The sequence below is a fragment of the Astatotilapia calliptera genome, chromosome 9 (genome assembly GCF_964374335.1).
Source record: "Astatotilapia calliptera chromosome 9, fAstCal68.1, whole genome shotgun sequence".
Lineage (NCBI taxonomy): Eukaryota > Metazoa > Chordata > Actinopteri > Cichliformes > Cichlidae > Astatotilapia > Astatotilapia calliptera.
Window position 1 is genome coordinate 20,890,268 of NC_137430.1, and position 16,874 is coordinate 20,907,141.

General features: G+C 41.1%; 1 protein-coding gene across 2 annotated transcripts in view; it reads right to left on the minus strand.

Annotated features, from left to right (window-relative positions):
* kiaa1217 (KIAA1217 ortholog) overlaps window positions 1–15,004 on the minus strand; it is a 132,470-nt gene extending 117,466 nt beyond the window's left edge. For both annotated transcript variants that reach the window (XM_080306041.1, XM_080306038.1), the window contains exon 1: window positions 14,620–15,004. In XM_080306041.1, the coding sequence (XP_080162167.1) occupies window positions 14,620–14,689 (70 nt within the window). In that variant the 5' untranslated portion in view covers window positions 14,690–15,004. The remainder of the gene's footprint in view (window positions 1–14,619) is intronic.
* Between the last annotated feature and the right edge of the window lie 1,870 nt (window positions 15,005–16,874).

The following is a 16,874-nucleotide window of genomic DNA, read 5'->3' on the forward strand; positions in this document are numbered from 1 at the left end:
AAGTTTGAACTTAGCAGGAACTGTGCAGAACTGCTTTTGACCTTAGATGCACAACACCCAAACACCCTCAAATATGCTAAGCTTGGGTTGATAAGCTTTCAAAAGTAGCCATCCTCACTGTTCTGGCTACAGGGAGTATTAACAGTAGCATCAAAAAGGTATCAACTGACCTAATAGCCACGTGCAGAACAAGCTAGTATCAGTTACACATTTATATTACACATAAACATTAAGAGTTTTCGAGAGCCAGAAATCTAAGACAAAAAACCTACATAAAAAGTATGTTTTTTCCTAAATGTATGTGTCTGTGTGTGTGCGTGTGTGCAGTTCCCAAAGTCTCTGCAGTAAGGGAGCAACAGTGGGGGCAAAGCGACACATGAACTGCAGTGACAGCAAACACCAGCATCCATGTCACAACACCACAGGAAGTCCTCCAGCGGTACGCATAGATGCGAGTGGGCAGACCTACATACACACACGTGCACTGCCACACAAACACACAAGGCTTCAGTCAGCAGCAGAGATCTGCTGAACCAACAGCATGGGCTCCGCCTGGATAAACGCGGGACAGAGATAAGCATCTGATGAGGAGGGACACAAAAGGAATGAAGACACGAAGGGTGGCACATTGGGGTCTAAATATGAGGTGTGAGATAGGTGGGTGGTGTTAAATTAAATCGCAGTTAATGGCGCTATGAGTGATGGGATGGAGGTAAAGTTGCATGACTGAATGGACAAGTAACAGGGGTGCAGGGGCCACTCATGCAAGATATGAGGCTGAGTTTTAAGGGTTTTCTCTCAAGACATAAAGAAACATATTCAGTAGCTCTGCTCCTCTTCAATATGTCATGCCTGAAATTCTGCAGGAATAATGGCCCCCAAGCTTTATGGTTTTCCTCTATGGCAATAATCTGAATTAACAGTCCAGTTCCTGGGCTAGAAATAGCATTTGCTTCAGGCTAATTGTAATAAATTGCATACAAAATAGCTAGCAGCAAATGTTGGCAGCCCAAGCTAAAGGGAAACAGTGCATTAAGTCAAAATGTACTGAAGGACAAATCTATTCTCACGCAACAACATATTTATCTGCTCAGTCTTGAGAAGCTTTGGGGGGAAAAAAAACACAGGGTTTCTGTCAGTGTCATTTAGAAGTGAAATGTTTTGCAACCACTGACCGACAAGACTCACTCACAAGCTTCAAGACTGTGCTGTGCTTAAGCTCTACACTTCAGTGGGTCTTTATTTTCTAAAGTTAATTCATCAAACGTGTCTTTTCATGAGGAAAGGGAACATAACTAGAGCACCAGCCCACACGTGTTTTTGGTTGGCCTTTGTCCTTAGAACTTAGATCAGAGGTTAGTCAGGGCCCAACCCTCATCTGACATCTGCCCTGACCCTTTGCCTTGTCACAGGCTTGTGTACACACACGTTTCAGCCTTCGGGCCCAGTCCAGACTGAGCTGGACCCCCCTTTGGTGTGTTTCCTGCGCTTTGTCGCACTTGGTCTCCCTAACCGTTTCTCCCGCTTCCCCAACGTGCTGATGAAAGAACTTCAGAGCCCTGATTCATCTGGGCCAAGGCCTCCTTAATGAAATGATGAACTCACTCAGAGACGCAGAGACGCTCTGGGTGCCAGAGAGGCTGATTAAAGAAAGAGTGGGAGAGAGAGGAAGGATAAAATGTATAGAGGGGGAAAGGAGGGGGAAGAAATGCTCCTCTCTTGAGGTGGAACTAGTTCTTCAATCTCTGCTGCCCCACTGCTCCAAGTGGAAAAGGGAGGAGGGAGGACTTTGGCCAAAAAAACCCTGAGTCTGATCCTCATTAAGAAGCACAAAGAACATCAAAGACTAACCCCAAACCTCTATCAGTCAGGAGCACCCACAAACGCCATGATATTAAAAGTCCTGAGCGCCATTCAGTGTCAAGTTCTGAGGAAGGCGCAGGGACTCGGGTAAATCTGGGCCAGAGAGACTTTGAGGTTATGAAGGTCAGTGGAAAGTTTGAGCTAACTCTTCCTCACCTCAGTCACTCCCCACTGTGAAAAAGCTTTTTGATGGCAGAAAAAGTAGGCGGCCATGATAACTAGCAGCTGTGGGTTAATAATGTTAACTAGCAGCTGGGAGTACATTCTTGGCTCAGTCAACAATGGTTTAGTCACATGCACATGAGTCACTAATCAGCTTTACTTTCCAGTAACATTTATACTCTCGCTTTGAAGCTGTGTCAAGGTCACTTCTTCAAGTGCTACTTCTTATAGCTACCCCCATACAGATGATAACTATAGCAGTGGTAGTAATGATGTGAACATCTGAGGTAACGCTTGGTGACTTTTCTTTTTATTTGAATGCTAATCACAGTATGCTGTGTTTTCATTTTTAAAAAAAGATGGGAAACAACTTATCTATCATAATGAAAATGCTGATTATACCATCTTCAAGGCAAAGACAAGGCATCAGTTTATTTAACTGAAGTAATTTATTTTTTACAGTTACATTTGCTCTAACAGTAATTTCACTGTAAAAAAAAAAATGTGTGGGCAGTAGAAAAAACACAAAGGTATAAAAAAGACGCACAAGAAAGAAAAAACAACCAGTAAAATTAGATTCTGGAGGCATTAAGGCATTTATTCATCATGGACTGGCTGAAAGTGTCAATTGTTAGAGAAATGGACTCTTAACCATAATAGTGCACGTCGCAGTTACAGTTTACAACAGTTAATGAGTATACATTTGATCTTGGTCATCCAAAATGTGCAGCTGGGCTTACTCTAATTGCATCATACCAAAATGACTCAACCAGCAGCGTCTGTTGTTGATACTGGGGACAAAAAACAGTAACAATGTCTGTTTTATTTGGCTCGGGTGAGGCATGAATCCAAAAAAAAACTAAGTCTGAAATACTTATAAATTAATTGAATAAATTACAGCACACACACACACACATGCAAACGTCTGTGATTTATGGTTCAGCTTAATGTCAAGTGGGGGGATGTCTTAAATATGGTCATCTCCGTCAAGTGGTATTCAAAAGAGCTCTGTGAAGAAAAGTCAGGAAGCCAGGAAAGGTTAGCTTAAAGTCACTGTAGTCAACTTTAAAGTGAGAGGAATTACAATACCTTGTTTCAGACATAATTAATTCCATAAAAATCTGGACAGTTACATAATTTCTGTAGTTTTGCCTTTTTTACACCACGGTGGATTTTCTCATTTCATCAAAAAAAAAAAAATCAAGAAGTGCAAACTTTTAGCTTTAATTCAAAGGTTTTCACAAAAGTATTGCATTAAATATTTAGGAATTACAACCATTATTATTCATAGTTCCCCATTTTTACAGGCTCACTGACTGACAACCAGTTTCAACGTCAGTTGAGGCCTGTTCCCTTATCGTTTTATGAGAAATTAAGCAGATAAAAGCTCTGGAGTAGGTTCCAGAGTGCTGGATATGCATTTGATAGCTGTTCATCGGAAATCATAATTGCCATTACATGGGAAAACCAAAATAAACAAGCTAGCAAAACCTTTAGACATGGCAAAATCAGTAATCCGGTATATTCTTTAAATAAGGAATGCACTGCAACAGCAACAACAACAACAGCTCAGCAACACCAAAAGGCCGGAAAGACCACATGAGTTGACTAACGTGCAGGATGACAGAATTATTTCCATGATTAAGAAAAACAACTTCAAAACTTCTAAACAATTCAAGAATACTCTCAAGGAGTTAGACGTATCATGGTCAAGGTCTACAGTCAAGAGACGCCTTTGTGAATGCAAAAAGCACCGGCTGCACTCAAGAACCAAAGGCCAAAGTAGACTTTGTTAGAAATCATGTAACAGAACCTACGCAGGCCTTAAAAAAGTTATTTGGACAGGAGTTCTTTGGATTACGTCATTGGCATGTATGGCTCCCATCGGATCAGGGCCGCTAGTGTTTATTGATAGTGTGATTGATGAGTGGGATGTAGCAGGATGAATTGTGTATGTAATGGCACACTGCAATGTCAAAGGAGATGCATAAGCATTTCTCAAGGCAAAGAAATTAGACATTCTTCAATGTCCAAATCAGTCTCAACCCAACAGAGCATGAATTTTATTTATCAAATACAAAATCAAACAAGCAGCACCTGGAAGCTCAACATTTCCTGATATCCATGGACTCTACACTTCCAACAGTCACTGGCTGTAAAGCATTTTTATCCAAGTATTAAAAACAAGATATATATATAAAAGACCATTTCCAGTACTTAACATTTTCATTAAGTGGCAGATCTAACAGAAGAAAACAGGTCAAATGAAAGCTTTAATTCATCCTTCCTTACACTGGTGCATCAAAGATATCATCAAGCTTACATTTGTGATTTCTGTTAAAAAGTTACTGGCAACATAAGGACTAGAGTTTGGAAGCACCAGAGTATTACTTTAGGATGACTAACAGAGCGATTGAAAGAGAGATGCAGAGAATAAAGGACCGAGCTAACCTTGCCAAAAGGTCTGATGATTGCTGCCCTCTCTTTAGGCTCCCAGCCACAGCCATTAAATCTCTTACACAACTGCTGGCCTTTGCAGTGGCTCCTGACAGCCAAGTCCGCATCATCATGGCATTCAGTGTCACATACAGTGCATAACAGAGAGTCTCGTTAAATATCACAGTTTTCCGGCCACTAAAGCAGCTGTACGCGCTCTGATAAGCTAAGGCGAAAGGTGCCGGGGCTGAGGCAAAATCATCATCAGTCATCAATCATAACAAAGAATGAACTCCGCAGAGTGATTTCAAATTTGTTTTCCCTTTCTAATTGGGAGCATTTATACAAAAGAAATGAGAGAGAATTGCGTTTCTGTAAGAGCCCTATTCATCTTTCAAATAGAGAATGGCTGGATTTAAATGCAGTAGGTGGTTTAATATAATAGAAAGGGCTCTAATTTAAAAAAAATAATCTTTTGTCTTCAGATTAAAGTATGAATCAAAGGATCAGCAGCCATTTGCTGATGCCAGCATCACACTTATTGGCATGCTGGTATTTCATAGACTATCCAGGGAGCAAAGTGGATTAGCCCAACTTGACCTGAAAATTCACAGCAAGTGAAAAGAAGGCAAAGAATTTACTGCGCATAGAATGCCTATAATTATTTGCCTTCTCTCATGAGAAATAGTATTACTGATAATGTTTTTTGATAAAGCAACAGGGCACTGCTTAGTCTGTCACTCCCTATTCTCCCTTCAGTCTTCCAGCAACCAGCTGGAAACTCCTATAATGTGCTATAGGGTCATCACCAAACTTCTCAGCACTTTCTGGATGGATGTTTTCCTCCCACAGCCCTTTGCTACGACCGCACCCAATCAGCGGCGTCCCATCCACTTACAAACCCCCACTTGTAGCCTCGTGCTAAACCTCCCATTTATCACACTGACAGGAGTGGCTTGTGGTTATTGACTGGGAGTGGATTATTTTCCCATCCACAAGCTCAGTTATCAAATTAGATACTGAAGCAAAATGTTTGGAATTTCAAATGAGTGGTGTCAGATGGCTTGTTTTTATCGAAGTGAGCATAAATTACATATAACCAGGAGGGGCTTGTCAGAGAGACTGTGTAAGTGAGAAAATGTGTTTACCTTATAGGTCCTGATGAAATGTGTCTTTTGCATCCTAGTTTGCACAGATTGTGTGTCAACGCAACGCATACTTACCACAAAATATTAGTGTCTGGAAAAAACATGAAGAAGAAGACTCAATTGAACTTGAACCAAAACCAAGGCAACAAAAACTTAAAGAATTTGTTCAAGCACAGACTGACTGGCCAGGGACACAAATCGAGAGATTTTTTTAGCGGTCTTGGCCCCGACTGGTGATTGGACGCTAGTGTGTCTTCATTGTGAGTGAGGAAGACACAAAGCTCACCAAAATAAACCACAGGGGAAACGTTCTTAAAAACAAACCTAATCAGACGCTGAAATGACCTTCACCCAGCTGAACATGGACATTTTAAAGAAGGCAACAAAGGCAAAGTGACGAAAGCCAAAGCTATCCAGAGCTCAGATCCAGCCACAAGCCAGCAGCCTCGGTATGAGCAAAGAATCAGAGTAATTATGAGGAAAATTAAAGAGATGAGTGAAAAAGAGAAAACTGGTCAATGTCTTGCTGTCGGGTGAAGTTATGAATATGGAAAATTATGTAAGTACTTGACATTTGTTTTATTGTATAAATCTGATGCACTTGCTGTTGTTTGGTAAGGTAAAATATGTCATGTCATATTTCAACGTGGGTGTAAAGAAACTGCTTTTTCAGTTATTTGTGCCTCCTTATAGTAGAACATTACTTTATTTTCATAATTTTAACTGACAGCAGATCCTGTAATTTACTGCAGTCTGGGGGGAAGAAAATGTAACAATTTATTTTATTATGAAAAAAAAAACTGAAGAGAAGTCGGGTTTTGTTCGCACGTCAGTTACAGTACTTACTCACAAACAGCTTCTTCCCCTGGGCCATTCGGACTGTCAATAAACACTATCCCCCCACATCCCCAATAATCCGAGCCACGGTCTGAGTAACCCCCATCACTCAGCCACTCACACACAGACTTTATTCAGTTTTTTCTTTGCACAACTTTGTTTTCTAATGTGTCTCTTGATTGCATATATTTCTCCTGTTTGCTATTTATTCCTGCTGTCTACTATTTCTATTTTATTCTGGCACAGTTGGTGTGGAGCACCCACAATTTCATTGTATATGTACGATGACAATAAAGGGCTTTTCTATTCTATTCTATTTCTTAGAAAGATAAGCGATAAAAATCCGGATAGGCAGGTCACACTTAGGCTACGTTCACACTGCAGGCGAAAGCGCATCAAATCCGATTTTTTTGACCCTATGCGACCCATATCCGATCATGGTATGACAGTGTGAAGGGCACAAATCCGATATTTTCAAATCCGATCTGGGTCACTTTCGAATGTGGTACTGAATCCAATACATATCCGATGTTTCAGAAAGCGACTGCTGTTTGAATGGTCACGTCGCATTAAATCCATCTTTTATGTCACTGACACAAAAAAGACGCCAATTATCAGCGCCGGAGAAGATATCGTGAATGCTTCCTGGCCATCCAGTGTAGATGTTAGTCAAACTGTTGGGAAGACAACGTGAACATGTTATTTGTACTGTATAATCTGCAGATTCTGACAGAAATCTGCAACTATCCTTTGAAGCACCGCTCCTCTAAAACAGCAATAAGGATAATTATTAGGTTATTTACATTATTATGTAAATAACTAACTTCAAGCAAAAATTGGGAAACGTAAAGTCCAAAGTCTTTATATTAAGGGCCATCAGTCAAACAATACTGTTTGGTCTGGGTCTAAACAGAGCGCGTTGTGTATGACGTCTTCTTTTGCGCATGTGGGCCGCTTTGAGCGTTCACACTAGAGCGCGTTTGCTGTCGCATTTTATTTGTAGTGTGAACAGGCAGACAAAAAAATCGGAATTGAGCATTAAGACCTGCAGTGTGAACGTAGCCTTAGAGAAAAATTGGAAATTGGAATCAGATAAGAAAATTGCAATTGGTGAATCACTAATTTTCCAGTCTTTGATCACTTAAGCTAACTAGCTGTGGATTTTAACTTCACATCTAATGAGCAGATATAAAAGTTAGTTGCAAAAAAAAGTGAACAGACCTCCCGCCCAGAATGTGTCCTATTCTCACAACATGAAAAATCAGTTTTAAAAAAAGGCTCTGTAGTTTTCCAATTAAGACAATAAAGACTCACACAGGGGTGTGTGTGTGTGTGTGTGTGTGTGTGTGTGTGTGTGTGTGTGTGTGTGTGTGTGTGTGCGTGCGTGTGTGTCTAGGCTGACCTCTGTGGCAGTGACCCAGAACTTTTGATTGATTTGGAAAGTCATTAAAATCCCAGTTGGTGACTTCATATCATCAGCGTGGAGTTTGATGATAAGCCCCCACAAAAAAAGCCTAATTATCAGGTAACCCTGCACACTCATATACACAAAGACACACACTTAATATTAAGCATCACCACACAGCCTCACTCACATAAACACTGCCTCATTTTCTCCCCAACTTACCTATTTGATATTTTCCTTTGAACATGACCTCGCTGCAACATCAAAGGAGAGGCTATTTGACTTCTCACTCATCTGTGTCCGAGTCAATTTTTTGTTCCCTTCGCTAAAAAAAATGTCATAAGGCCTGATATCATGCATCATTACTGCTTGGGGGAGAACATGCAAAGAATGTTATTACACCCTGTGTTCCAACTGCACAGAAAGGCAACCAGATTGTCTCTAATCAGCAATAAAGAAGTACAGATATTTCAAAAACCACTGCTCGGGGTGGATGAATGACAGCTGTGCAGGGAGCTATGGCGCGTTCGGGAGTCATCATTTTAACAGTGTACTTTCCTGCCTGTGTGCTATCAAGCCTTATATCCTCCCAGACTTAAGGTGACTATAAACATGATAGACGTGTTTGTTTACTCCTCAACTCGTTCCACAAGCGACGAAAACTCAGTGACGGGAACAACAATGTTGAGAAGTCTGCGAGCTCTAAGCTGCAGCAGCCAATGAGGAGCTTTAACTGCATCGTGCTTAGCGGCCTGTGTGCAGCTGTTGCCGTGGAACACAGGTATACTTCATTATCCTGCCATTCGTCTCGTCTGACGTTGTCAAATTTTGCGTGCACTTCCAAAGTTCTACTGCTTCTGAGAGAAAAATGTAGATACTTCATTACATCCTCTTTAGGAAGGAACTCATGAGAAGGAACCATTAAAAAAAAACAAAAACAAAACAAAACACAGAATTTTTAAAAAGAAAGAAAGAGAGAAAACATCTGGTTCCTCTTTGCAGCAAATCAGCGTCCTGCTGCTGGATAGACAGAGAAGCCAGAAGAGGATGGATAATTCATTAGGCACGCACTGTTTAATGATGCAAAGCCATTCTGTGAGACAGCAGTGATGACTCAACCAAAAGTAATTCTAGCCACAATCTACTGTACAATAAGTCGCACTCCTCTTGTGGTATTTCCTTTTTTTCGGCGAGGGGTGTGTGTGGGGGCTTTTCAAAACAATATTTGCCTTTGACTTCATTTCTCAAAAATGACCTTTATGTTAACTCGCCCTTCTCACAAATACTTGATGATGGAACAAAAAAAAAATCACAAGTCAGGAAGCAGAATGCAACGCGTCTGTTTTTTCCCCCTTTTCAATATTTACATGTAGCGCATAGGTGTCAAACTCTGGCCCGCGGGCCAAATTTGGCCCGCAGCCTAATTACATTTGGCCCGCGAAGCCATACCAAATTACTATTAGAGCTGGCCTACTGGTATTATACAGCTAATATATATATTGTTTAGTATTAAGCTTTGCTTGTTCCATATTCAGTTTTCCAGCAAAACTTATTTGAGTCCATAAGAAAAGATTCATTCTTATATCTGGAGGAAGATTTTTTTTTTTTTCAATAAATATTAACGTTAGCCCGCGACTTTGTTCCAGTTTTGAATTTTGGCCCACTGTGTATTTGAGTTTGACACCCCTGATGTAGAGAGTGCTTTGAGTTTTCCTTAAAAACATTGAAGTTGAACAAAGTGAGCAATGTGAAAATGTCAGCAGAAAATGGATGAAATGTAAGATCAAATACACACAAGTATATTTGAAAAGATTTACTGAGCACTCCACGTACATTACATGTAATCTCACTGTTAAATAAAGGAATCTCTGCATGTAAATGGTCTGTACTCGTGTCCTTTAACTTTAAGTGCTTAAAATGTGTTTCTCATTCACTCATTTTCACACACACAAACACACAATGCTTGCAGAGCTGTCACATGAGGACCTTGCCTGGTATTGGGAGGGACTTGATCAGCATCTTGTCAAAGGACACTTGAGCTCATGGTGAGGTCAGAGATCAAACCACCAAATCTATAACAGCAGTGGACAACCTGCTGTACCTGTTGTATATGTTAGTCTGTCTGCTCTTTGCCAATCTTGATCACCAGTCAATCCTATTCAAAACTTGGCACATGTGTTGCTCAAGATCTAATCCTAGTGTCAAGTTTGTAATTATTTGGATAAGAGATGCTCCCAGCAAAAGCACTGCAAGGTCACAGATAACGCCACACTCCTGTGTCCTCGTATTTAAGTCCACAGATGAGATAACAGAGTTCAGAATTAAACCTTAACTGAACATGACTGCACTACATATTAATATCAATGAATTAAACTTGCTTTAAAAATATAAAATTTCAGTAATTTTGTGGTAGTAATAACTGTCACAATGTCTAACACTGATGGAGCTCATAAGCTTAGATACAAAGAGGTATCAGTATTTTCAGTGGAAAAATAAACACAGTGGGTAAAAACTCAAGATTACTGCCTTTTGTCAGAATGCAGCATCCCCAGTTAAAGGCGGAAAAGCACCAATATATTGTTGTCTGGCAGATAAAGCCACCGCATACCCTTAAATCTTTGTTTTACTCTCTTAAGAAACTTAAGAGCCCCTAAGGGACATGCTTTCAATCTGCTGTGAAAACAGCTGTTAAGCATCTCAGGAGCTTGGTCATTTCCAGAAGAGTCCGTTCAAGTGACTATCAAATTTGATCAGCCTGCTACATATGGCATTTCACACCTTACTAGACAGCCATTCACTCAAAGATTATGTTAATATAGTAGTAAGTGAACTATCGATAGAAAGTCTGTGTGAGGAAATTAAAGCTATGCATCATCCTCACCTTTACATTCATTTGATTTGTTTCCACAGCGTGTTTTAAGCTGCAGAGAGTGCATCTCCCACTGGTTTCAAAAGCCTGACACTGGCACAGACACTGCCTGCATTCCTGAGCTGGTAAAGAAGCATATTTTGGGATTATTGCACCAACACATCATTTGCCAATTTCCCAAGGCAATCACACAGAGACCAAAAGTATGATAACATGCCGCCATGGACATCCTGACAAAAAGTTAATGGGCTAATGGATTAAACAACACGGCATGGTCCCTTTTAATTATGACTGAATATTTCTTGGTTCATTTGCTTTGACCCTCTTCTTTTACAGTGTTGTTGTTATTAAATTGTGTTTCTCCTATGTGAGAACAACAACTTTTCACATTATATGAAGCAAATTTTGCCATCTGCTCAGAACTTAGTAAAGTAATTAAATCAAGATCAGATACGGTATTGCATTTGAACATGCAAATGTGACGCACTGGTTATACATCTTGAGCTGTCTTCCTGCTCTTTTAATTTAAAGCAGCTTTTTACACATTCACACTACAGCAAACGTGACACTGCATTCACTGCTGCACATAACAAGTACCAATTCATAATAAAGTCACCCCAAGGCCCTTTGCATTGTGGATTAAAGATGCTAATATATTAGAGTAAAAAACCCAATGAGCAGGCGATCTATTACGAGCAAGCACTTGGCAACAGTGGGACAGAAAAACTCCCTTTCAGCAGGAAGAAAACTCCAGCAAAACCAGGTTCAAGGAGGGGCAGCTATTTGCCCCAACCAGTTGGTGGTGATGGGAAAAAGAAGATAGCAAACGGAAACAGGAGAACAGGCCTAACTATAAGCTTTGTCAAAGTGAGATCAGTGATGATCAGTAATGGGCATGAAGAGGAATATGGAGGTCATAGTTTGTTATGCCATGGAAGCCTTACAGGATAACAGCACTGGTTAACATAACATGTTGGTATAGACCACCTAAGACGTAGTTAAAGACTGAGATGAATAGTGAAACAGTTCTCTTTGTATAAGAACTTTGATGGGAACTCCGTACAAGATATCTTCTTTTCACCACCCAAGACTGTTGACATAATCTGCAAATATTGTTGGAAACATGAGATGATGCACATCATGGTCCCGAGTGCAGCTGTCCAGGGTATAATAGCTCACTGAAAGACATATCACCATCTTAGTCACAGTTAATCCTTCTCAACACACAGATAAGTCTTTGAATCAAAAGCATGTATTGATCATATACATTGTGAAATTTCTGAAAGACAAAAGATAAATCGTGGTAATATTTCAATGTAAAATCTAAAAGACTTTTTGATCATTGAAATTCGTAGAGATTCTATTAAGTGTCTAGAAATAGATTTAAGGTTTTACTTCTTTTCAACAATGCAATGTCATTTTTCGGTGGATAATATAGAGAAAAATGTTCCGTGTATTTAAATTTCAAACATCATCATCAGTAATAATAATGGCTAAAGATAGTACCAAAAAGATGGCACTGGCAGTGGCACAGAACTACAAAATTAGTGGGCCATGTGTTCATTAGTAACATTAGCCTATGGACTAACTAAGAGCTTGACCTTGTCTTCAAGACCACATCCATCTGAAAACATGTCTGCTGCTGTTGATACACACTAGCACAGCTCAATAACCTGAATTTCCCCCAAAATTGACCACTGGGGTGGATGTGTTTAGCGTTTTCAAATAAATTAAATACTTTACATTGTCTGCACATAGCTCTGTGGGCGATCGTGGCTCAAGAGTTGGGAGTTCGCCTTGTAATCGGAAGGTTGCCGGTTCGAGCCCCGGCTTGGACAGTCTCGGTCGTTGTGTCCTTGGGCAAGACACTTCACCCGTTGCCTACTGGTGGTGGTCAGAGGGCCCGGTGGCGCCAGTGTCCGGCAGCCTCGCCTCTGTCAGTGCGCCCCAGGGAGGCTGTGGCTACAATGTAGCTTGCCATCACCAGTGTGTGTGAATGGGTGGATGACTGGATATGTAAAGCGCTTTGGGGTCCTTAGGGACTAGTAAAGCGCTATATAAATACAGGCCATTTATCTCTGTGGATAATAGGTATGATAAAACGGATGCTATCATGCACAGATTCTCAATAATTCTAAAAAGTGAAGTAATAACTTGCAATCGTATACAGTTTTATAAACTGAAAAGTCTGCTTGGATAGCAAAGCAAACATTATGAATATAAAATAACCGAGGAAGAAAGACGCCACAATGCTGCCTGTTTTCGGAAAGACAAATCCAGGGCAGAAACGCCGCAGCAACAACAGTGTATTTTTGACAATGTCGACAAAAACATATTGCTGATTCCTTCTTTGACTCATGCAAATTGCACAGCGGCAAAAGCAACAATGCTTCCTCAGTACCAGTAATGTGAGTTGACATATTCGCATCTGCTGTAATGTTCTCTCTATATGATGCCAAGATCATTAGCTGTTATAGCTGTGAAAATGAACAGAGTGATGAATGACTTGCTGTTCTGCTGCTATGCAGGTACTTTTTTTTCTTTTTAATTTGATGCTGCTAATACAATATTTGAATGAGAGATGATTGCTCGCAATAAACTCGTCAAGTTGCTTATGTTATTGTGGAATGTGGATGCTGTGTGTCTGCACATCATAAAAAGAGAAGAGCCTGAAACTTGACCCCACTATCACCTGGTTCCAAGCAAGCAACGTGGGGAAAAACCCACAAAAAACATGGATGGGCTGAGTCAGAATGTGTAGTTTGCTGCTGAAGCTGCTTTTGTGTCCTTCCACCATCAAACCCAGCATGCCCTGCATACAAGCTGAGCCTAACCTGCACACAACATCAGCACTTCTGCTGTTCACACGCACACTACTGAATGTGACACAAACACACACATCATGGTGTTAGTACAGCTGCCATCGAAGATATAAATCCCAAGCCGTGCACATGTGCCGTTGTGGAACCACAGTGTGTTATAGATGCCACCCTTCTGGAGGGGTTTGCAGCAAACTGGCAATTTTCCATTGCATCCTTTTTCACGTGCTCTGTCACTCAACCTGTCACCATGGAGATGAGCTGTGTCTCATGCTGGAGTGCATACACTGCAGCATACAGCAGCAGAGGCGAGCACCGCTGACTCTGTCACACCTCACATGCAATCAGAAGCACTCCTTTAAACCAGCAGAGCAATAAAGAGCACTAAATCCAAGTCCCCAAATCCGGCTCTGTTCTACAGCCAATAGCGTTGTGCTTTTAATACTGTGAGTTGTAGTGGTCAATAAATGTGCCCAAACCTGAGTGTCACCTTACTTAAGACACAGCATGACACTCAATGAGAGGAGGCCTGAGGAGAAAAAGTTAGCTGCAGCACGTAAAGGGCAACTGCCACTTCAGATAAGTGTCCTGAGTGGAGACTGAATGGGATCACACCGAGGAGTGGGGCAAAGCAGGGGGTCAACACAAAGGCCACACACTGTCACTCATATATAACATGTGCAGTATGACATTAACATAGATATCAATGAGCAAGAAAGCAAGAAAGAAGGCAGCATGTAACATTTCATATTTAAATAAAAATACATGTAATCATCGAGGATTGACTGTTTTCTGCTGATAACTGCATCATGAAGAGGAGTGTAATACAATGCAAGACAGCGCAGAGAGGGCAGCTTAACTGTTTTGACTACAGTAGGGCACAGATACAGGATACTAGGAAAGCAGCAATGTAACGGATCTATTTGGGTAACTAAAGTTAAGCAACAGCAGTATTTAACTGTGAGTAAAAACTTTAAACACGGCATCTTTAGATTTTCTGCAAAGTTTTCATAATTTAGACTTGGCATCTGTTAAAATCAAGGTCAACAGATATATATATGTGTATATTTGTTTTCTTACTGTGAGATTTGGGACTTCCTTTATGATCACTCGGAAGAAGGTCCGCGAATTGCACCCGGTGTCCCGACATGTCTGTTACAGGCTCTCAGGTCAGAGCTCCAGGACTTCACCGCTCTTCTCTGTGCTGTTTTAAAAGTAACAGCCAACTTCCGAGCAGGGGGCTGGTGGGGTGGGGAGGCTTTACCGCGTCGAGGTGACCGCGTCGCCGTCCGTGTTGCGCGTGGGAATCCTTCGACACTACACACCGGAGACGGGCGTCCGTGGATGACTTTCCCTCTGCCCCCTGTGCGTCTCTGAGCTGACTGTGTGCCAGTACTGCGGTGAAGCAGCCAGCTCGGTCCAACTCTCACCTGCCCCTCTGCTCTAAGAAGCCTTGTGAACGTAGTAGACTCGCAGGAACAGGAGAGGCACTATCCCTCCCCCCGTATTAAAAATCATAAAACTTTTCCCCACACACACAAATGACGGTGACTGCAGCGTTACGTCATCACTGTAAAGAATCCATAATAAAGTTTAAATCGGGGGCTGTAAAAACACAATAATGTTGGATTTTCATACCACATATCATATTTTCGGACATTTTGAACATTTTCCAGCTGCCAGAGTCAGGAAGCTCTTAATCAATGTTCAAAATCTAACTTGGGTGGTCTTAGAAATTATAAATGTAAAACTTTATAAACCACCATTTCTCCCAGTCATCGCATCCCGTGATACCAAAACATGCCATTTCACATTTTTGAAGACCACTGCGCAGTCACTTTAACTCTGCGTATTGTATCCGATAATCCAACGCTGTAATCTGTTTTTAAAAGAATACAAATACCTTTATTGATACCTTGTCTGAGCATCTGGGAGCATACAGTGCCACCTAACGGAAGGAAGGCGCAATATTTATCAGTACATGAGTTTTTCATAAATTACACATATGGCTTTAAAAAGCAGCTGAATAAGTTTCTCTATATGTCTTTGTCATGTTCACGAAACAGGACACTGTGATCATAAAGGGATGGACATGGTCAGGAACAATACTCAGGCAGCCTGCAGCAATTAAATGACACTCAGTTTGTACTTATGAGCCCAAAGTGTGCAAAGAAGACATCTCCCTCGCCCTTACACAACCAGCCAGAAGTGTTGATAGAAGGCAGGATGGATCCATGCTTTAATGTTGTTTACACCAAACGGCAGAAGCAAAAGAAAATGAGATTCATAGCATTCGTTCATTGCAGCGTTTTTCCAGTTTTCTGCTGTGTCTCATTTTGGTGAGCCCGTGTAACTTTTGGCTGTTCTTAACTTAAAGGAGCAACACCCAGTGTGGTCTTCTGTTTGCTGTAGCCCAACCGCTTCGAGGTTCAAGGTTTTGCACATTTAGCGATGCTCTTCTTACTCGGTTGTAATGACAGGTGTTGAACTCCAGGCCTCGAGGGCCGGTGTCCTGCAGGTTTTAGATGTGTCCTTCATCCATCGCAGCTGATTCAAATGGCTAAATTACCTCCTCAACATGTCTTAAAGTTCTCCAGAGGCCTGGTAATGAACTAATCGTTTGATTCAGGTGTGTTGATTCAGGGTGAGATCTAAAACCTGCAGGACACCGGCCCTCGAGGCCTGGAGTTCGACACCCCTTGATGTGACTGGTGTATTTCCTTCCTTGGCCTTTCTCCTCCAACCTCTGGTATTTTGGCTGGAGGACTTAAACTCACTCGACTTTTTTCTCTTTCAGAGCATTCTCTGTAAACCCCAGCGATCCCATCCCATTAGATAAGCAAGTCTGAAATACCGAGACCAGCCAGTCTGGCACCAGCAGCAATGCCACGTTCATAGACACTTCTACCCATTCTGACGCTCAGTTTGAACTTCAGCAGGTTTTTGATCATGTCTAGATGCCTAAATGCACTCAGGTGTTGATAAATAGATATTTGTATCCGTGAGCATCTGAACAGATGTAGCTAATGAAGTGACCGGCAAGTGTATTTAGAACAGCAGACATTAATGTGAAATGCCAAAAAGGAAAGTATTATTACAATATGAATACATCCATATGTTGAGATTAGCTTATAGTATTTGCAAGCTGTATTTGGGTGGTTTGCTTTCCTTTTATATAGTTTTTAGGAAATCAAGCAGAATCTACAGTTTTTAAAAAAGAAAACAATTACAGAAGAAATGACATTTTGGCCTATACCGTGACTGTGCACCCTTTATTTAAGCTTTAACATAGCTCAGTACACAGAGCACATTCCCTTGTACTCTGTGTATTGAAG